This window comes from Sebastes umbrosus, chromosome 15 (assembly GCF_015220745.1).
Source record: "Sebastes umbrosus isolate fSebUmb1 chromosome 15, fSebUmb1.pri, whole genome shotgun sequence".
Classification (NCBI taxonomy): domain Eukaryota; kingdom Metazoa; phylum Chordata; class Actinopteri; order Perciformes; family Sebastidae; genus Sebastes; species Sebastes umbrosus.
In genome coordinates this window covers 7,354,413-7,375,187 of record NC_051283.1, presented here as the reverse complement: position 1 = coordinate 7,375,187, position 20,775 = coordinate 7,354,413, and the positions used below count along the sequence as shown (strand labels likewise).

Sequence of the window (20,775 nt, the reverse complement as noted above, 5' to 3'; positions counted from 1 at the left end):
ATTTTTTTTCAGATTACCTGTCACATGAACTACTGTCAGGATATAGTGACCTTTTTATAAAAATAACTTTTTTATTTGCTCCATTTCTACCCACTGCAGCTTTAAGATAACCTAGTTTTCTGTTTGGGAATACATCTTAAAGAGCAAAGGTGATGAGCAAAGTGTTCCAGAAATGAATGTGTAGTCTATATATAAATAAAATTCACCATAATATTATATGAGCAAATCCAGCTGAGCTACGATGCATCTGCAAAGTCGCAGATAAACTTTACAAACCAGAATTCTGCTTGTATGCAGATTTTGGTGCCAGGCCAAATAAAGTGTTAAGAGGATAGTCAGTCCAAATTATTATTCACAAGGAAAGAAAAATCAGTAGAGTCCAGTCCATGCTTAAGAAGAAATGCACAACAAACCCTCCCCCTGACGCTGGACTGAAGCGTGCGTGCTCTCCCAGAGACGCAGTTTGGCAGCAGAGCAGAGCGCACCGCGGAGCGCGCAGCTCCGACCGGACGCACCTGAGCAGCCAGAGCGGAGCGGAGCGGATCGACCACCAGCAGTCTACTGGAAACAGTCTCTCACCTGCTCTGAGACACACACACACACACACACACTCACACACACGCACGCAACATCTGCCACGTCGTCTATCTCAGATGGAGAGCGGAACCAGCCTGACGGAGTCTTGTTGTTCATGTGGAGTCACATGTCTTCCTCTTTTGTGCGTCTCCTTTATCCGCGCTCACATTCTGAGCGTTTAAACGGAGACTTTTAAGAAGCCTTTAAAAAAGTCAGTGCGTCGGCTTAATTCTACTACAATGACCCAGAGCATCTGCGAGGAAAACTTAAAGGCATGCTGCATGTTGAGGGCTGCGAATGCGCGAGCAAGCTGAACCAGATGGACACGAGCACAACAACACACTGGGTAAGTCTGACTATTGTTTGTATGGATTACTGCTTGTCTTTGCTTCAGTAAAGCCACAAATAAATCAAAATTGTCAACACGTTTGGAGCCTTTAACGAGGACAGACCAATCAAAATGTGGAACACACAAGTCTTTTATTATAGAAGCAGTCTATTGTCATACACGTGACAAACTTATTGTAATATTGGTTTTCCCATATGGGGTTAGTAAAGGGGCTCACTTAATGCTTTCATAATGTCCTCACGGTATGTTTTATTCATTCCTATTATAATCATATAATGCTCCTGAATGGACTCTAAGTGCTTCCAGGAGTGTCCCTGTGGTATTAATGTATCTCCTCCTGTTAGATTATTACTCTATTCCTATGGGGGTTCTATAAGCTGTCTCTTTTCATTAAGCATTGCATGTTAATAAATGAGCTCCTGTCATCACATGTTGACTCCCAACACTACTTTATACTTGATATATTTTGTGGGAGAGCATTGTGCAGCTCCCTCCTCACCAGACAGAACATTTGTATAGAGCAATGTGCATGTTTGATTGGATTTGCCTGTCGGTATTTAAGTGAAGTACCTTAACTAGATGAGAGAGGCTTTTAAAACAGCTATCATGCTTCTCAGAGACATCCCCCCCTTCTTCCTTTCCAGTATGGATTGTCCATATATCGGGATCATTAACCTGTTGATGGGTAGAGACGGATGCTTGTCTATCCTGCATGCGCAGTAAATCGTACCATTCTCATTCCCAGGGCGTAAATTACTTTGGTCATGCCCCTCGGCACCCTATAGAGCACTGGTACGAGACACACCGGGCTTTCAAGTAACTACAGCGTAAACCCATCTGCAGATCCACTCAGAGAAACACAAGGCTTTCACCCAGGAGACCGCTGTTCGTGTCCCGTGCGTTAATTTTCACTTTCACGTTACAAACGTAGTCATTTTAAGCCCAATCATGATGTTTTTCTTCCTAAACATAACTAAGTGGTGTTGTTGCCTAAACCTAAGCACGTGTTAATTTGTTTAATTCACAACTTTAAGCATGTGTTTACTGCGACCTTAATGCCTAGTTCACACTAACTTCTGAGTTCAAAAGTACTGCACCTTTTTTCACATGCTGTTTCTGATGATGGGAAAGAGAGAAATCCACCTTGGAAGTATTTCTTAAAATCTTTAAACTTCAACCTTGTAGAAAGAAACAGATTGAGGAATGACTCTTCTGTCACAGATCCAGATTCAGCATCTGAAACACGAGCACTCCTAAAGCTTTGCTAAGCTTAATTCACCTAAATAGTTATTTTTCCTTCTCTGACTATTTCATTTGAAGTATTTCTCAAGAACAAAGCTATTAGCTAGTGTTGTACACCTTCAGATCTGTCTTTGATATTATATCAGTAAATCAGTGAAAAACAAATACAAGCCAAGCTTTGAAACAAAACCATTTTTTCTCTAATTCAATAATCCAGGCCACTAATGCAACAATATACCTATTACATGTGATTCTGAGTGAAAATTGCTTTCATTTAAAGTACTTCACATCCCTCTCAGCCTCATTAGGTGGAGTGAGTGCAACATATGAGGTCATGTTGTTTCCTTTCATCCTCAACACAAAAGGCTTCAGCCAGAGTCCTGTGACCCTTAACACCGGTGTATTTTGTTACCTTTGGACAAAGCCAAGCTAGCTCTATATAGGTAGGTCTATACTTATGAAAAGTAATGCACTGTAATACGTATATATCCTAGGAAATCAATTCGTATGTAATGCATGTAATTGTGAACCAGGAAGTATAAAGAGTGACAGACGCTGCATAGCGAGCATGGATGTATTAAAAGAACTGGATACAGTGTTGGAGGCGGGGTCCCATTCACTCCTATGAGAGTTGCTCATTGGCGCATGAAGCCTAAATGGCTCAACTTCCATCTGGAAAAGTACCCGGATCTTGGCGGATCTTGGGCACATGGGACATGCGCAGTAGCGTCCGCTCGGTCACATGGCTTGGTCACAGGGTCCCATCGTCATGGCTTGCGCTCCAGCCTCAGTCTGGGTCTCACTCACATGAACGGAGGAAGGGAAATAACTCTGGATTCAGCTATTAGTGCGTTTTACAACTTTAAAAACTTAATTTTTTAAATAAGGGCTATTGAGCTGTTCGTACTGGGAAGTTGATTCACCTAAAAAAAATTATCCGCTGAGTTACAGACGTCTCTTTACTGCGACCTTAATGCCTAGTTCACACTAACAAAACTTTAGCCCTGATTTTCTGCTCCCCGACACTTTTTGGAGCTCCCAAATAAAAGTCCCAGATCAGAGGCAAATCAGCGCTCGAGCGTCACGTGTGAACTGCTCAAAGACGCGAGCCGAGAAGAAGCTCACAGACTCATTCCAGGTATCTAGCATGCCAAATATCTGAACCTGTCGGAGACTCCGGCCCCGAGCTAAACCAATGAGAGCGCGAGACGCGGGTTAAGGGGACATTTTGGTGGAAGAAGGGTCGCCTGTAACAATAGGAACGTATACTGTATGTGCTGCTTTTGCAACACGGAGCAAAGTTGTTCTTGCACCTCAATGAATAACTAGTAAAAAAGAGTGTGGAAACCAGTGGAAACAGGCTATTCTGTAAACACACGTGCCAACAACAACATCAGCAATGTGTCTTGCGTATGGTTTCACGTCATTTACCGTGAATTTCTCGTGTGTTTTTGTGACAAAGCGTAGTTCTGAGACCTCATCGGGGATTCCTCAAGGTCTTGTGTGACCCCCTGTTGGCGGTCATGTATCGTGAAAACCACAACGACTGAAGACGATTAAAGACTCTCGATTACAAGGCAGCAAGTTGTGTAGTGTGAACAGTATAGAAATCTGATGGCTTTGAAAGTCTTGTAGTGTGAACTTAGTTATAGTTAGCTTTAAGTGACGCTGAGGGGTCTGACAAAGCCTCAGTATGTGTCGAGTTGGGATGAGAATGTGTTGGTCGTTCCACACCGGTGGGCCTTTGAAACCAGAGAGGACAAACTAATGAGAACAGACTACATAAAGTAGATCATGTCTGTGACATGCAACCAAACACTACAGCAGCTCATTTCACTCATTAGCCCTCCTGCTCTGTAGCTGAAGGTGAGCTAACCTGCAGACTCTCCGGCCACGGTGACACAAAGCCGCTGCTGCACTTCTTGTTTTTGCAAAGAAACATAATGAGAATGTAAAAATCGAGAAAAAAGCACAGAGAGAGTGGGGAGACATTTTTCATGTGTTTGTAGGCGGCTGTTGTTCTTCTTTTTTTTGTATTCTGCTGTGATCTCTAAACTCTCTGTCCTAATAACTGTGCTTCCACACAAAAACATCACATTCTCCGCCTTCAGGCCCACCATCAAATAGTTCAATTCCCTTGCAGCAATGTATTCAGCCCATTATCTCATCCTCCTTCTCCTCCTCCTCCTGTCTCACACTTTGTTACAGCCCAGCCCTTTCAATCAGCTGATTGACACTGACTGTCAGCCTCCAAGCGCAGGTGGAATTTTCAATTAGAGATTGTCATTGTACTTCTGGAAGTCCTGAACAGCAGTACTGATGTAAAGTGGGAGAGACTGGCTATTAAGTTCTGAAGTCTCCAGCAGTGAGGCAGGTAGATGTTGTATGTGGGTGGGCCCATAGAACAGTGAGTGGGACAACTTTTCCCAAAGAAACTGGGAAAGGCAGCTAGTCGTTCCTTGGTACAATTTACAATCAGACAACAAATTCAACACAAACAAGTAAAAAAAGTCAAGTTTATATTTCTTTATTTCCTTGTTAATATTTATTATTACGAAATGTATTATGATTAAACTTGGCTGGGTGGTCCAGTGTTCAGTGTTAGTGCCTCACAGATCCCTTACTGGCTTTGCACAGAGGGAAACTCCAGGGTCTGAGAAGTGAAGCCAATGCTGAAGTGCCTTAAACTTGCATTCTTTCTAACAGCCAGCAGGGGGCGACTCCTCTGGTTGCAAAAAGAAGTCTGATTGTATAGAAGTCTATGAGAAAATGAGCCTACTTCTCACTTGATTTATTACCTCAGTAAACATTGTAAACATGAGTTTATGGTCTCAATCGCTAGTTTCAAGTCTTCTTCAATACAGCATGAATGAATGAATGAATGAATGAATGAATAGTATTATTTCGGTCATATATAAAAAAGAACCCAACTTTACAATCTGTGTGAATATAAACCAACACTGTATCCATTTCACACAACGACGTTCATATAATCAATGACCGAAAAAGGAATAGGCTGAAGCTTATTTTTGCCTATCCTATACAATCCATAAAATAACCCAGAATATCAGCATTACAAAGGAAAGAAAAAATAAAATTTACTCCAAATTGTAATCCCTACTTATTTCTCATTTTAATCATTTTACACTGTAATCCTTAATTATTTTACATTTTAACTACAAAATTTCCACTCCTCACTAAGCCCGTTCCATAATACGAATCCCAAAACTGAGACACATCTATATTTTGCATTGATTCTCACTTTACCTGTTTCAGCATGATGTTCATTTAGTAAATTATGGTCCCATAGAGAGTCAAATAGACCATAAAGCAGGGGATGCTTTAGGGCGTGGCTACCTTGTGATTGACAGGTCGCTACCACGCTGTTGTACAGTCTGGGAGTTTTCATCTTACAACTTGCCGAGGCTTCTTAACTGTAGGCCACAAACCAATGGCTGACGTCAAGATGACTACGTCCACTTCTTATATACAGTCTATGGCTTTGCACCTGGTCTCCAGTGTATTCTGCAAAAGCAAATCCCCCAATAACTCAGAATTGTACAGCAAGTTAAGTATCCAAATCCATTTTTTAACTTTTAATGCTTTTTTAAATAAGTAAATGAATGGGCTTTGGGGAATAGAAAGGCTTGTGTACTTGGACCAATCCATTTAGACCATTTATGATTCATCATGTAGAAACCAAGCAATGATTTTTTGCCATTTTTTTATTATGAACATTGTGAATTGAATCAATAATAAAGCCTCTCTTTCTGGTCAACCAAATCCCCACTTCCTGTGACTCATAATCTAAAAGGTGCTCTCCGTCTCGGTCCCTCAGTCTCTTACTCTTAGGCTAAGTGATTATGTTGTGAGAAGTACTCTTTCCATGATTATTGCAATTTGAGAGGGACGTTTTGCGTCATTCTGGATTGTGAAATCACTTTTTCTCTCGGCTGATTGCCGCGCTGCTTCTGCAGGCAGGAAACTTAATTGTCCTCATATTTTTGAGCACAGACTGTCGCTGACTAAAAGACGCTCCGAGGAGGACCAATCAGTCTGATTTAGGGGCAGGTCAGGTGATAGTTCAGTGTCGTTCAAGTTCTCTGTGTCCCTAAATAGACTTCTGCTTCAGGCCTTTTAGGAAGATGAAGACTGAGTGGATGTGGGAAGGCAGATGTGTCAGTGATGCATGGGTTGCAGATTTATGCAAAGAGGCATGCAAATTATATTTGCATGAGCAACTGGTGGTGACAGAACAAAGCAGAGTTCAAAAGTACTGCACCTTTTTTCACATGCTGTTTCTGATGATGGGGAAGAGAGAAATCCACCTTGGAAGTATTTCTTAAAATCTTTAAACTTCAACCTTGTAGAAAGAAACAGATTGAGGAATGACTCTTCTGTCACAGATCCAGATTCAGCATCTGAAACACGAGCACTCCTAAAGCTTTGCTAAGCTTAGTTCACCTAAAAAGTTATTTTTCCTTCTCTGACTATTTCATTTGAAGTATTTCTCAAGAACAAAGCTATTAGCTAGTGTTGTAAGCCTTCAGATCTGTCTTTGATATTATATCAGTAAATCAGTGAAAAACAAATACAAGCAAAGCTTTGAAACAAAACCATTTTTTCTCTAATTCAATAATCCAGGCCACTAATGCAACAATATACCTATTACATGTGATTCTGAGTGAAAATTGCTTTCATTTAAAGTACTTCACATCCCTCTCAGCCTCATTAGGTGGAGTGAGTGCAACATATGAGGTCATGTTGTTTCCTTTCATCCTCAACACAAAAGGCTTCAGCCAGAGTCCTGTGACCCTTAAAACCGGTGTATTTTGTTACCTTTGGACAAAGCCAAGCTAGCTCTATATAGGTAGGTCTATACTTACGAAAAGTAATGCACTGTAATACGTATATATCCTAGGAAATCAATTCGTATGTAATGGGTTTAATTGTGAACCAGGAAGTATAAAGAGCAACAGACGCTGCATAGCGAGCATGGATATATTAAAAGAACTGGATACAGCGTTGGAGGCGGGGTCCCATTCATTCCTATGAGAGTTGCTCACTGGCGCATGAAGCCTAAATGGCTCAACTTCCATCTGGAAAAGTACCCGGATCTTGGCGGTTCTTGGGCACATGGGACATGCGCAGTAGCGTCTGCTCGGTCACATGACTTGGTCACAGGGTCCCGTCGTCACGGCTTGCGCTCCAGCCTCAGTCTGGGTCTCACTCACATGAACGGAGGAAGGGAAATAACTCTGGATTCAGCTATTAGTGCGTCTTACAACTTTAAAAACTTAATTTTTTAAATAAGGGCTATTGATGTGTTCGTACTGGGAAGTTGATTCACCTAAAAAAAATTATCCGCTGAGTTACAGACGTCTCTTTCCCAATGTAAGTCTATGGAAAAAAGGCCTTTTTGGGCCGTGACTGACACGGAAGTTGCAGTACCGCCGTTTGGCCACTAAGAAAGTTGGAATCGACGACCGGCGCACTTCCTGGGGGCTTGATAGCGAGGAGGTGAGGGTGGATGGATGGGTCAAAAGACCCTGAACTTTCGCCCAGGAGACCGGTGCTCATACCCCGTTTGATACCAGAAGTCAATGTTGATTTATTTGTCACATAACTTCCGTACTTCAGTTACACCACTTTTGTAATTATCTTAACCCAAATCGCAATCTTTTCCTAAACTCAACTAAGTATTTTGTTGAAGACAGAAGTTTATTTTGAAAAGACTGGAGCGAATATTGTCATGTGGGTCACGTGTTGCTGGACATTCGTAGGAAAACGCACGAAAAATGAGAATTTACTTTTTGTAAGATATCATACGAACGTTTGTCTGAAGATACATTGTTATGCTAAGATAAGCTAACCATCTAATGGCTGTAATTTAGATCGTCTTATCTAACTCCCAGCAAGAAAGTGAAAAAGCAAATTTTCCAAACTAGGCCTGAATCTCGCATTTATAAATATAACATTTCCATGATTCAACAAGCCTCGTTTGACACGTCGCCTCTCTGTGGAGCTCTTCCTATATAACTTGAATTCATTCTCTCTGTGCTCCTTGAAGCCACCCCTGGGTGCAGTGTCATGCTCAATAAACTGCTCCTGTCAGAAGCACTTTGCTGAGTCGCTGTAGAGGTGCAGCTCTCTGACCCCCCCCTCCCTCGGAGAACGCGGCCTGTCTCAAAATGATTGGCCTCACAATAGAAGAGCGAACTCTGAGGATAGCTGGAGGGGTCCCACTGTTAATTTGTTGTGATGATGTGCCCTTCCTCCCCACATCAGCTCCACTGCCTCAGGTCCAGCACAGTCATCCTTAGTGAGTGAAGGATCGCTGGCCTGTTGCTATACTACAGCCCGTGTTATCTCCAGATGCCCATGTTTAATAAAACAAGAAGTGTCCCAGCTTGTTAAGACAGCATGGCTTCAGAAATTAGTAATTTATTCTAAAAAGCTTTTTTTCAGAAGATTCAAGAGACATTTTACCGTTTGATCATGGAATGGTGACGCTGGTCGGATTTAGTAAAAACAGCAGGCAGCCGGACATCACTGTCTTGATGTAGTGAAAAACTTATTTTTACTTTTTTTAATGACATACTATACTATGACCTTTTTTTTTAGGACTTTTAACATATTATAGTATGCCATTAAAAATGTCAAAGGCATAAAAAAAGTCATAATGTCATAAAAAGTCATTACAAAGTCATAAATAGTCATAAAAAAGTCATAGCAAAGTATGTGCTTGTTATTGTCAATTTAGACGCCGTAATATATGATTTCATCATGATGCAATTCAATTGAAAGACGATAAATTATCAATCTGCAACCACACCACTAGATGCAACCAAATCCTACACACTGTACCTTTAACTATATTATATTATATTATATTATATTATATTATATTGGCCCATTTTCAGAATAAAAGCCAACAGGTGCCTTGCAGATGTACAGATACATATTTAACTTAAAATAAACAATGAATACAATTAAATATTATAATATGTATTTCTTTTTTTCTTTTCTTCAAAATTAAAATGAGCTTATATTCAAGATGTACAAGGACAAACAAACAAAACAAAATGTTTCAATTGAACATGTGATTCTGACTACATTGACGGGCGCTTTCTTGTTTTCATATCGGGGTTGAGAGAGCCAGATAACACATATATGATATCACACATATATGATGTTGGGAATGCGAAAATATCACAGTGAATGCACTTATATATCGGACAATGATGGATATCTAACCCGGAAAGCGTTTTGTGTTACTATGACAACCGGCAGCCTTGAGTTGTCATGTCATTAGATGTTGCATAACTGCATATTAAACACAGTGATTTTGATATGCATTACTTTTATCTTCTGTTTGATATGTGCTATGATTAATCTTGTGGCACCCTTGGCTCTCAAGGCACCACAGGGGTGCGTCGGCACCCACTTCATCCTTAAATAAAATACAGTATATGTACATTGTGATCAGTTGTTCTATCATATTTCTGTCTTTGTTTCTCTTTTATTTCTCTCTGACATTGCAATTAAGTGCATCCGTGGGGAAATCATTTTCATTTTCCTGTGAAGTTTCTCCCTTTCTCGTTGTGCTATTAGTTCTTTCTTTCATACATTTTCTTTAGTTGCTGTTTGAATGTTTGAAAACTTCATACTCCTTTTCCTTATCACATAAATACTGCATCAGCATGCATAGGAAATGTAATGACTTCCATTTTGGATTTTGGATTTAGAGAGAAAATGCCTCCCCATATACAGACGTAGGCAAAATTGTTGGTACTCTTCCGTTAAAGAAAGAAAAACCCACAATAGTCACTGAAATAACTTGAAACTGACAAAAGTAATAATAAATAAAAATTTACTGAAAATTAACTAATGAAAATCAGATATTGTTTTTGAATTGTGGTTCAACAGAATCATTTTAAAAAACAAACTGATGAAACTGGCCTAGACAAAAATGATGGTAGCCCTAGAAAAGATTGAAAATAATTTGACCATAGGGACATGTTAAACTAAGGTGTGTCCTGTAATTAGCATCACAGGTGTCTTCAAACTTGTAATCAGTCAGTCTGCCTATTTAAAGGGTGAAAAGTAGTCACTGTGCTGTTTGGCATCATGGTGTGTACCACACTGAACATGGACCACAGAAAGCTAAGGAGAGAGTTGTCTCAGGAGATCAGAAAGAACATTATTGACAAGCATGTTAAAGGTAAAGGCTATAAGACCATCTCCAAGCAGCCTGATGTTCCTGTGACTACAGCTGCACATATTATTCAGAAGTTTAAGGTCCACGGGACTGTAGCCAACCTCCCTGGACGCGGCCGCAAGAGGAAAATTGATGACAAATTGAAGAGACGGAAAATACGAATGGTAACCAAAGAGCCCAGAACAACTTCCAAAGAGATTAGAGGTGAACTCCAAGGTCAAGGTACATCAGTGTCAGATCGCACCATCCGTCGCTGTTTGAGCCAAAGTGGACTTAATGGAAGACGACCGAGGAGGACACCACTGTTGAAAGCAAATCATAAAAAAGCGAGACTGGAATATGCCAAAATGCATATTGACAAGCCACAAAGCTTCTGGGAGAATGTCCTTTGGACAGATGAGACAAAACTGGAGCTTTTTGGCAAGTCAAATCAGCTCTATGTTTACAGACGCAAAAATGAAGCATACAAAGAAAAGAACACTGTACCTAATGTGAAACATGGAGGAGGCTCGGTTATGTTCTGGGGCTGCTTTGCTGCATCTGGCACAGGGTGTCTTGAATCTGTGCCGGGTACAATGAAATCTCAAGACTATCAAGGCATTCTGGAGCGAAATGTGCTGCCCAGTGTCAGAAAGCTTGGTCTCCGTCGCAGGTCATGGGTCCTCCAACAGGATAATGACCCAAAACACACAGCTAAAAACACCCAAGAATGGCTAAGAACAAAACATTGGACTGTTCTGAAGTGGCCTTCTATGAGCCCTGATCTAAATCCTATTGAACATCTGTGGAAGGAGCTGAAACATGCAATCTGGAGAAGGCACCCTTCAAACCTGAGACAGCTAGAGCAGTTTGCTCAAGAGGAGTGGGCCAACATACCTGTCGACAGGTGCAGAAGTCTCATTGAGAGTTACAGAAATCGCTTGTTTGCAGTGATTGCCTCAAAAGGTTGTGCAACTAAATATTAAGTTAAGAGTACCATCATTTTTGTCCAGGCCAGTTTCATTAGTTTGTTTTTTAAAATGATTCTGTTGAACCAAAATTCAAAAGCAATGTCTCATTTTCATTAGTTAATTTTCAATAAATTTTTATTTATTATTACTTTTCTCAGTTTCAAGTTATTTCAGTGACCTTTGTGGGTTTTTCTTTCTTTAACGGAAGAGTACCAACAATTTTGCCTACGTCTGTAGTCAGTAATGAGTACAGTAGTTGTTGTTTTGATCTGCACAACATAAACTATTTCTCATGTTGACAGGAAAGCCTGTTTTGAATAATCCCTTGTTACAGAAGTGTGTTAATATGAAATGAAATTATGAATAAACCATTACCACATGAATTAAACATCGAACATGTGTTTAGTTCACATGTTGTATATAGCAGTTGATACTTTCCTTTAGTTCATATCTGCCTCGTTGTGCTGTGATTTGGTCTAAATTGTGTTGTTGATTTCCCACAGTTTGTTACATAATGCTTTAAATGGTTTCATTCCAGAGCCTGGTGAAGCAGTAAATAGAAAAACAACATTATTAATTTCTCTGCTTTGGCTTCAGGCTGCTACTTGATATTGAGTTGCTTTTGTTTGAGCTTCCAGTGCAATTAGAGTCCAGAGAAGTTGTATTTGACGTTCCTGTCTAAAAACACAGACTGTTTTGACTCGTGGGTTGTCTTCAACATTATTTCTGTGTTCTGTTTTCAGTCCAACAAGGAAAGCAGTGAAAAGCACTGATGTTAGGACTCTGTGGACCACTTTCATACAGTCTACAAATATGTTTTTCCTATGTGAGGACTACATGTTCTTATTGTGTTTGTCTGGGTTTTCTCTCAGAGCCTGACGATATGAAGTCTAGAAGGATTGAAGAGGGCAATTAAAGAAAAGTGTGTTACATTAAGGGGGATCTATTAGCAGAAATGGAATATATGAGCCCTTCATATCTACATAGGGAGCAGGTCCTCTTCATGGAGTCCTCCATGTTGCCCAGAACGGACAAACCAAACAGCTTTTCCTGCTTGAGCCGGAGTCCATAACGTTACTCGCTACTGTCGCCGCCACTCTCCCTCTCTCTCTTGCTTCACCACTCACTTCCTACGCACACACACACTACCGACAACTGGGGGAAAGACACAACAATCATACAGATGGGGATACACTTTTGGACAGGTCCAGTCCCAACGTTGGGGTTGTAAAAGTACTTTGTTTGAAGCATACTGACGCTTTTAGACCTTTCATAGACTGACTTGTCTTGATAGAATATAGAGATACAGATATACAGAAGAGATAGAATTGAACACTGCTATCCTAAAAAATGTGTAAAGACACTAAATATGTGTAATCGTTGACTCATCTTTTTTGTCCTACAGAGACGTGCTGTGTTGCTGAATGGGTGACGAGCTCCCAGTCACCTCACATAACCTGTGAAGCCCCCCTCCCATCGCATTGTGCAGGACCGGGTCCCCCGGCAAAGTGGCAGTGATGTACCAGGAGGTGGCCTTCCTGGCTGGTAGCAATGAGCACCAGTTCACCACCTTCCACTTCAAACCTGTGCAAAACCCGCAGGAGGTCAAACCCAAGAAGGGTTTGTTCTACAAGCGAGCCCAGCTCCTGCTCCAGCCCCAGCCCCGCCAACAACAGGATGGAGATGAGATCGGTCCGGCTGACGGGGCGGCCATTATCAACGTGGGGGGGATCAAGTACCGCATCCCCTGGTCCACGCTGGAGGAGTTCCCCCTGACGCGGCTGGGCAAGCTGCGCGGCTGCAGCAACGAGGACGAGATCATGGACTTGTGCGACGACTACGACGGCAGCCGCAACGAGTATTTCTTCGACCGAAGCCCGTCGGCTTTCCGCACAATCGTCTCTTTCTTAGCGGCGGGGAAGCTGCGGCTGCTGAGGGAGATGTGCGCCCTGTCCTTCCAGGAGGAGCTGCTGTACTGGGGGGTAGAGGAGAACGACCTGGACTGGTGCTGCCTCCGGAAGCTGAAGCTCAGGCAGGAGGAGTACAAGGAGCTGCAGAGGCTGGAGGAGGAGGAGGCCGAGCTCACCACGCCGCAGTCCTGCGAGGAGAACCAGCAGCCTTCCGGAGGGGATTCACAGGAGGAGACAAATACGGGGGGCTGCATGCGAAGACTGAGGGACATGGTGGAGAACCCCCACTCGGGCCTGCCGGGGAAGATCTTCGCCTGTCTGTCAGTGTTATTTGTAGCCATCACCGCCGTGACGCTGTGTGTCAGCACCATGCCGGACCTCCGAGAGGAGGAGGAGAGGGTGAGTTCACTCTTCAATAATCAGTTTCAGTAATGACTTTTTTTCCTTGCCCTTCCTTATTCACAGATCCATTTTAATCATCCAAAAAGTCCAAACGCATATCTGGTTCCCCATATTTAGTTTCTGGAATGAAGTCCTGACAATTATTGAGTTGGAATGATTTAACTTGGCAAAAGCAGCAGCACTCAGCATCAAAATCATTTAGCTACCATGGTCGTTTGCACAAAGCGAGGCATCTCCGAATTTTGAAGTTACATAAGACAGGATTAAAATCAGCAATTTTAGAAAGAAAAAAACAACAACACAGTAATGTGTTATCATATAGTATGGCTTCCGCAGAGTAAAATAGACTGCTCTCTGTTGCGTCTAACCATAGACTGTATGGACGTAGTCGCCGTGACGTCACCCATAGGTTTGTGGACTGCCGTTTTGAAACCTTGAATTCTGCATTTTGACACGAGAGTGTGGAGCTTAGTACAACCGAACTTTGAATAAGACATTTTTAGGCGACCAAAAAGGTTACAATTAACTCTCATGAACTGAAAACACACTGTGAAAGAGTTAAAGTTGTAAGGACGAAAACACGAACAACTCCCAGACCGGACACCGCTGTGGTAGCGACCTGTCAATCACAAGGTAGCCACGCTCTAAAGCATCCCCTGCTTTATGGTCTATTTGACTCAAAATGGGACCATAATTTACTAAATGAACATCATGCTGTATTGAAGAAGACTTGAAACTAGCGATTGAGACCATAAACTCATGTTTACAACGTTTACTGAGGTAATAAATCAAATGAGAAGTAGGCTCATTTTCTCATAGACTTCTATACAATCAGACTTCTTTTTGCAACCAGAGGAGTCGCCCCCTGCTGGCTGTTAGAAACAATGCACGTTTCAGGCCTTTAAGCATTGGCATCACTTTTCAGACCCCGGATTTGCCCACTGGCTACCATGCTCAAAGATAAAAAAAAGCGAGGCATCTCTGAATTGTCAACTTACATTAGCAATTTGAGAAAGGTAAAAAAAACACAGTAGTATGATATAAAATCGTATGGCTCCCATGTTAAATGAAATGCAATTGTGGCATCTAACCACAAAACAAACACTAATGCCATCACATGCTGAACAGGCTTTCATGATGAACACAGTAGTCATGGCATTATACAACACACGCACCTATAAACTTAAGGAACCTCGATCTCAGCATTCCTTTTCATTCCTTAACCGCCTCAGGGATGTGAGTGTTTTACAGCTGCTACAGTAGAATTCAGATTATGTTGATGCAGCAGCCCACATACAGAGTCTTCCTGGGCTTTATATCATTGTGACAGAGACAGAGGCGAAGGCTCAGGGACACCGAGGCTTCCTCTCCATTTACTTGAATACCAGATTATTGTGTAGCTCTCCTCACTGTTTCTGCAGCGTACATTCCTTCATAGGGAAATAAGATCCAAGCTCTCCCAAATGTATGCGGTAATTGACAGTGCATACACAGCATGAGGATGAGAAAAAAAGGCTACATCTTTAAATGAATAGTCTTTTCTGGTTTGGGGCTCCCGTTTCTGTATTTGCAAAATCCCACATACAGTTGATTTTACTTGACCTGCTTCCAAAAGTGAATTTGAAATAAGATCAAATGAATGTAAAATAAGCTCCTTATTGTTATATAACATGATGATTATGCAAATTATAGCCATGCAGTCTTATTCCATACAGTTGAAGGCTTGTTTACCCAAACCTTATCTAGACCTGCTGACCAGGAGCTTTAAATGGAAAATAAATTGATTTATATTGCTTTCACTTTGAAGCGTCATGCATTTTAACGGCTATGCAGACAGTACACAACATTGTAGAAAGATGTTACAGTCCAAAGAATCTGTGCATATATATACATTTGACCCTGAAAAACAAGACAAAATGGATTACTCCTGAAGACGAAATTCATCATTCAACATTTTGGGAAATGACCTATATTCACTTTCTTTCTGAGGGTTACATGAGAAGATATCAATCTCATGTCTGTATGTTAACGGAGGGCCTGGTTAGCTTAGCTTAGCATAAAGACTGGAAACACAGGGAAACAGCTAGCCTTGCTTTGTCCAAAATGTCCAAAATTCAGCCTAGCACCAACTCTAAAGCACTTTAATTAACACGTTAAAGGTATAATATGTAACCGTTTTTGGTTGCTGTTTGCAAACACACTGCAATCAAGGTAAGCCACTCTTCCTCTATAGAGTGAATGAAGAGAGGGAGCGGTGTTAGTAAGAACAAAGCACTGAATCAGAGAAACACAACATTATTTTCTGATTGTTTCCCGACGGTTATAGGTTCTAAAGCTCAAATAAACACGACCACAACTCCGCACAACCCTGCAGGAAAGTGTCGCGTTGATGGATTATGAATGAATGCAAGTGAAGGGCAGATTGTCCTCTCTGCTCGTCGTCTGTGCCTCGGCACACCGATGGCAGCACACGGCAGAGAGGAAGGAACGGGGAAAAACTGAAGCACATAGCGATGTAACAACCCATTTTCATCTGTCAAAATACGTCCGCTTTGTCTCTGACAGAGCCAAATGAGGACTTGTGCCTCGGTATCAGACATCAAGGGGCGTGACAAAGCGACGGTAGGCCTATTTGATGACCTGAACGGGCTGCATACCCTGCGCGCTGTTATTGGTTGGCGGTTACACCCCTACATTGGGCCAAAGGTTTGCATATTATTATATATATATATATTATCTTTTTAAGGAAATTCTTGCATAGTATACCTTTTAAATCTTATTTGTTAAATCCACACAGACAGAAATGTAAATGCACCTAACTGTTGTTTTGTGCTAGAACTATTTCTTGGCAAACAACAGCAGTGTGCAGTGACTGTGCAGAGCCACTCAACTAGTTTCAATGGAAAGTAGCTTGAAGACGTGGGCTAATTTGCGTACACATCATTACGCAGTGATTTGCATGTCTATAAAAGATTTACATTTTAAAGGATTGGAATGATTTTCATACAATTTAAGTGAATCTACCTAACAGTTTTGTCATTAGCTGTTGTTGGTGTTCAAGCTGCGATCATCCCATATATATATATTCATCTAAATATTCCTGTAGTCTCACACATTTTTATCCAGGCTACAGAACACTGGAGTAAACAAACCTAGATTCTTGTAAATAAAATACTAACTCAAGTGAAACAATAAAACAGGATTTTAAGTATTTCATCTAGAACAAAAACAAAGGAGGAAGTGTTCCAAAGACAAACACTGCAGATTAATGATTGGTTGTTTCTAACCCTGATTCACATTTCTGATTGGCATCTTCAAGCATACTTGCCGACCTTGAGACCTCAAAAATAGGGAGGATTTCCAAACCAAATTTGAGTGTCAGAGACTTTGTTTCCTGCATTCTGGTGACTTTTAAAGAATAAAAATAATATATTTACTTCAACAGCATTTTTATGTTAAATACTTTAAATTTTACTTTTAATTCTCAGGAAAGAATACAGAATAATTTGACCCTCCGGCGTGAACTTGCATGAATCACTGGCATAAACTTATGTTCATCAGTTTTCATTCATTCATTTTTTGCCCCTGCCCCTTGGAGAGAAGGTGCACTGCACGCCACTGTTCTCTGTGGCCGTCTACAAATGCTTGTTGAAGTTAATAGTAAAATATTTTGCAGCCAGATGAGGCAGCTCTCTTCCGTGTCACATGCATGCCAGGAAATGACCTGTGGTGTAGCTGTATTGTTGTCCGGCTGGAAACAGTAGACTTTTAGAGTTCAAGGCCTTATACAAGCTGTGCAGTGCCAGAAACAGGTTGTGATAACGAAGAAGGAAAAATATGATGAAATAAGTAAGAATTTGACATTAATCGTGAGAAATGCAGGAGAATTGTGACGTCAAGAGGAAACCGGGAGAGGGCGATGAAAAACGTGAGCCTCCCAGGAAAATCGGGAGTGTTAGCAAGTGTGTCTTCAAGAGAAGCTAGTGTCTGCCCAAAAAGTTGCTAGATTTGTTGCTATGTTCTTTTTTAAAGAAAAGTCACCAAAAGGGTCTTAAGAGTCCGAGACAGGTTGTTTCCCCCTGTTTTCGTCTTTATGCTAACACATACTTGCCGACCTTCCCGATTTTCCCGGGAGACTCCCGTTTTCTTCCCGGGGTCACAATTCTCCCATATTTCTCCCGATTTTCACACCTTTTTTTTCCTTTTCGTTATCTCAACCTGTTTCCGGCATTGTACAGCGTGTATAAGCTCTACTGTTTCCACCCGGACAACAAAAGAACTACACTAAATATTGTTTCCCAGCGGAAGAGAGTTGCTCGGGACCACAGATATATAAATGCTCGCGACTGACACAGCGCGGTTTGAGCTGCGCTCGCCGCACATCACAGCTTGTAGTGCCCAAGTTGCTCGATGCAGCGAAAAGCTGTTGTGGCATGATGCAAACCATTGGAAATAACGGGTTTCAGAGCGCAGTGGTGCCGTTGTCACGTTGTGTCTGAAAGAGCCTTCAGTCAGTGAGAGAAGGAGAGAGAAATGGAGCACGAGAAAGAAATACTTGAGCAGAGGCAAAAATATGAAGGAATAATAATAATAATACAAATTGATGAATATTAATTTATGCCAGAGTTTCACACATGTTCAAGCCAGAGGGGAGAATTATTCAGTTTTCTTTCCTGAGAATTAAAAGTTAAGAGTTTGTTGTTTTTATTCTTTAAAATTCACCAGAATGCAGGAAACAAAATCTCTGAAACTAAATTTTTAGCTTTTTGGTTTTGAAATCCTTCTTATTGAGGTCTCAAGGGTGGCAAGTATGTGGTAGTAGAATAACCATGTCCTGACTCCAGCTCAGTATGTAACGCACAGACATGAGACTGATATCAATCTTTTCATTTCACTCTTGGAAAGACAGGAAGCCTATTTCCCGAGATTTTGAGCTTTTCCACAGTATATCCCCTCAAAGAATCTGATTATAGCAAGCACTGTATTGGCAATTAAAAAGAAATATGGCCTATAATATGCCAAAGCTGGAACCTGTTAGGTTGAAATGTCCAAAATAAAATGATGATACTCATAACTTGCAGTCTCTGGTCTCTAATTAGGTCTGAAAGTGAGAGCAGAGCTCATCCACTTGTTGCTGCGTTTAGCTTTAATCATGTCAGAAGAGAAAATATTGCTACCTCAGGCTTTTGTTCCCACTTACTACACATGCTGTCACGGTCCGTGACAAGTGGAGCAAAAAAAAGCATATTAAAGCTGACGATGTCTCCCTCCCGAGACGTTTCATGTCCGCCTTTCCCTTTGACACTTCAGAGATCCTTAGAGAGCTGCAGCTCCGGAGCGTCTTTGTATCGTGCTAATTCACCTCTTGAACGACATCAGCAGACCAGTGTATGATTAAAGAAGAGCCCCGCAGCTTCTCCCTCTGTCAAAGATATGTCTTCATCAGCAGGCTGGCGGGGGAGGGGGGATGTTAGTATAAGTGTATACGCTTCAAAGGAAAAATCAATCAGGAAAACAAAGCGGATGAAAGCTGAACCAAGACCAGCTCAAGTCTCAATTTTATCTCCAGTTAGGTGTCATCTGTCATTACACGCCTGTATGAACCCGCAGCTTTAATTATTTTAATCAGAAGAGCAACATGTGTGAAATCTATGTTTCAAACTCCGGACAGCTGAAAACAGTGTCATAGTGGGACCAATTAAGCACCCAGAGGTGCCTGAAAAAGTGAGCCTTGCTCCTCCTCCTCCTCCAAGAGAACATTAGTTTGGTTCATTAGAAGTGAGAATCTGAAGCAGCCACGGGAGGCAACCCCAAAAACGCAATGGTTTATGGGTATAATGAGGTGGCTGTGTCATTCTTGGAAGAACCTAGGATAACACAGTGAAAGGAGGTAAACCGCAATCTGCCACTTCTTTTACGTATTCTTAAAACCACAATGAACACCAGAGACGGTAAATTAAACAAAGTGCTACCCCACATGCCAAAGACTGTTAATAGGAGGTGACGCGTAATTAAAACTTTGTCCTTAAAAGTAATGTGAGTGTTTACAACTTCTGGCTTGGTGCTTGTGCACATAAAAGCACACAAAAAAAGGGACAAAACAAACGTTCTCATAATGGTTTAAGAAGACAAATAAAGGTGTGATCGCACTCTGTGATCTCCCCTGGTATGTTCCCAGCTGTCATGGTTGTGTACCGAGGTGACAGAATCCGCCGCGGAGCGTCTCCTCTCCTCATTACCATGTTAGGAGAAGAATTCGGCCTTGCTCGGAAAACTTATGTATGTGCTCTCTGTGTGTGTGAGTGGACTTCACTTCCTGCATTGTCTTTATTCACACTAATGTCAAGCAAAGCATTTAAGTAACTCAACACATTCTTCTTGGATTCAGCTCCAAAGCTTTGGTGAATTGCTTTTACTAATTACCACATCTCTTCCAGTGGAGTCGACCCCCCCCCCCCCTCCCCTCTCCCCACCACCCATTACAGAGCTTCCTAATATCCATTAGCTTTGATAGCCAGCCATTTACATCTGCACACATCCTCCCTATAATAATGAAACTAATGAAATGATCATTTCCTCAGTTACCCATATCTAGATTGTAATATATTGTGTATTTGTTATGTATCTTAATGTTTTTGAGACTTCAGTTATGGCTCCAGTGTTCGGCAGTATGAAGGCAGCAGCACTCCATGTTAGATACAATATAAAGCTTCTGTTTATACTGTTATTTAGAGCATTTGAAATTAATTTTATTAACGTATTATTAAACCTGCAATGACTGATTTTGTTTGTGCAGTTTGGGGCAGTGGAAACGAGCTTTGAACACCACACATGTTATCACCTTTTAAGTTTACATATCATTTTCTGGCCACCTGTTGAATTTAATCCAATATTCACTCTACTCTGTTTTTGGTGTTTAAAAACTCCTGAGAAAAATATCTGTCTCCAGTGTTGCCAGATTGGGCTGTTTTTTACCCAATTGGGCTACTTTTGATTAAGTTGGGCTGGGAAAAATTGCATTGGTCTGGTAGATGAAATTTGGGCTGCTTTTTGTCAACTTTTGACAGGGTTTGAAAATATTGTGAAAACAATATTTCCAAACAAGCTATTCTTTTATAGCCATAG

The 20,775-nt window shown here is 41.3% G+C and overlaps 1 protein-coding gene across 1 annotated transcript in view; it reads left to right on the top strand.

Moving 5' to 3' along the window:
- The first annotated feature begins 429 nt into the window (after positions 1-429).
- The window catches only part of kcng2 (potassium voltage-gated channel, subfamily G, member 2), a 37,537-nt gene continuing 17,191 nt past the window's right edge, over positions 430-20,775 (top strand). Inside the window, exons 1-2 of the mRNA XM_037795980.1 lie at positions 430-922; positions 12,744-13,647. Coding sequence (XP_037651908.1) covers positions 12,856-13,647 — 792 coding nt within the window. The 5' untranslated portion in view covers positions 430-922; positions 12,744-12,855. The remainder of the gene's footprint in view (positions 923-12,743; positions 13,648-20,775) is intronic.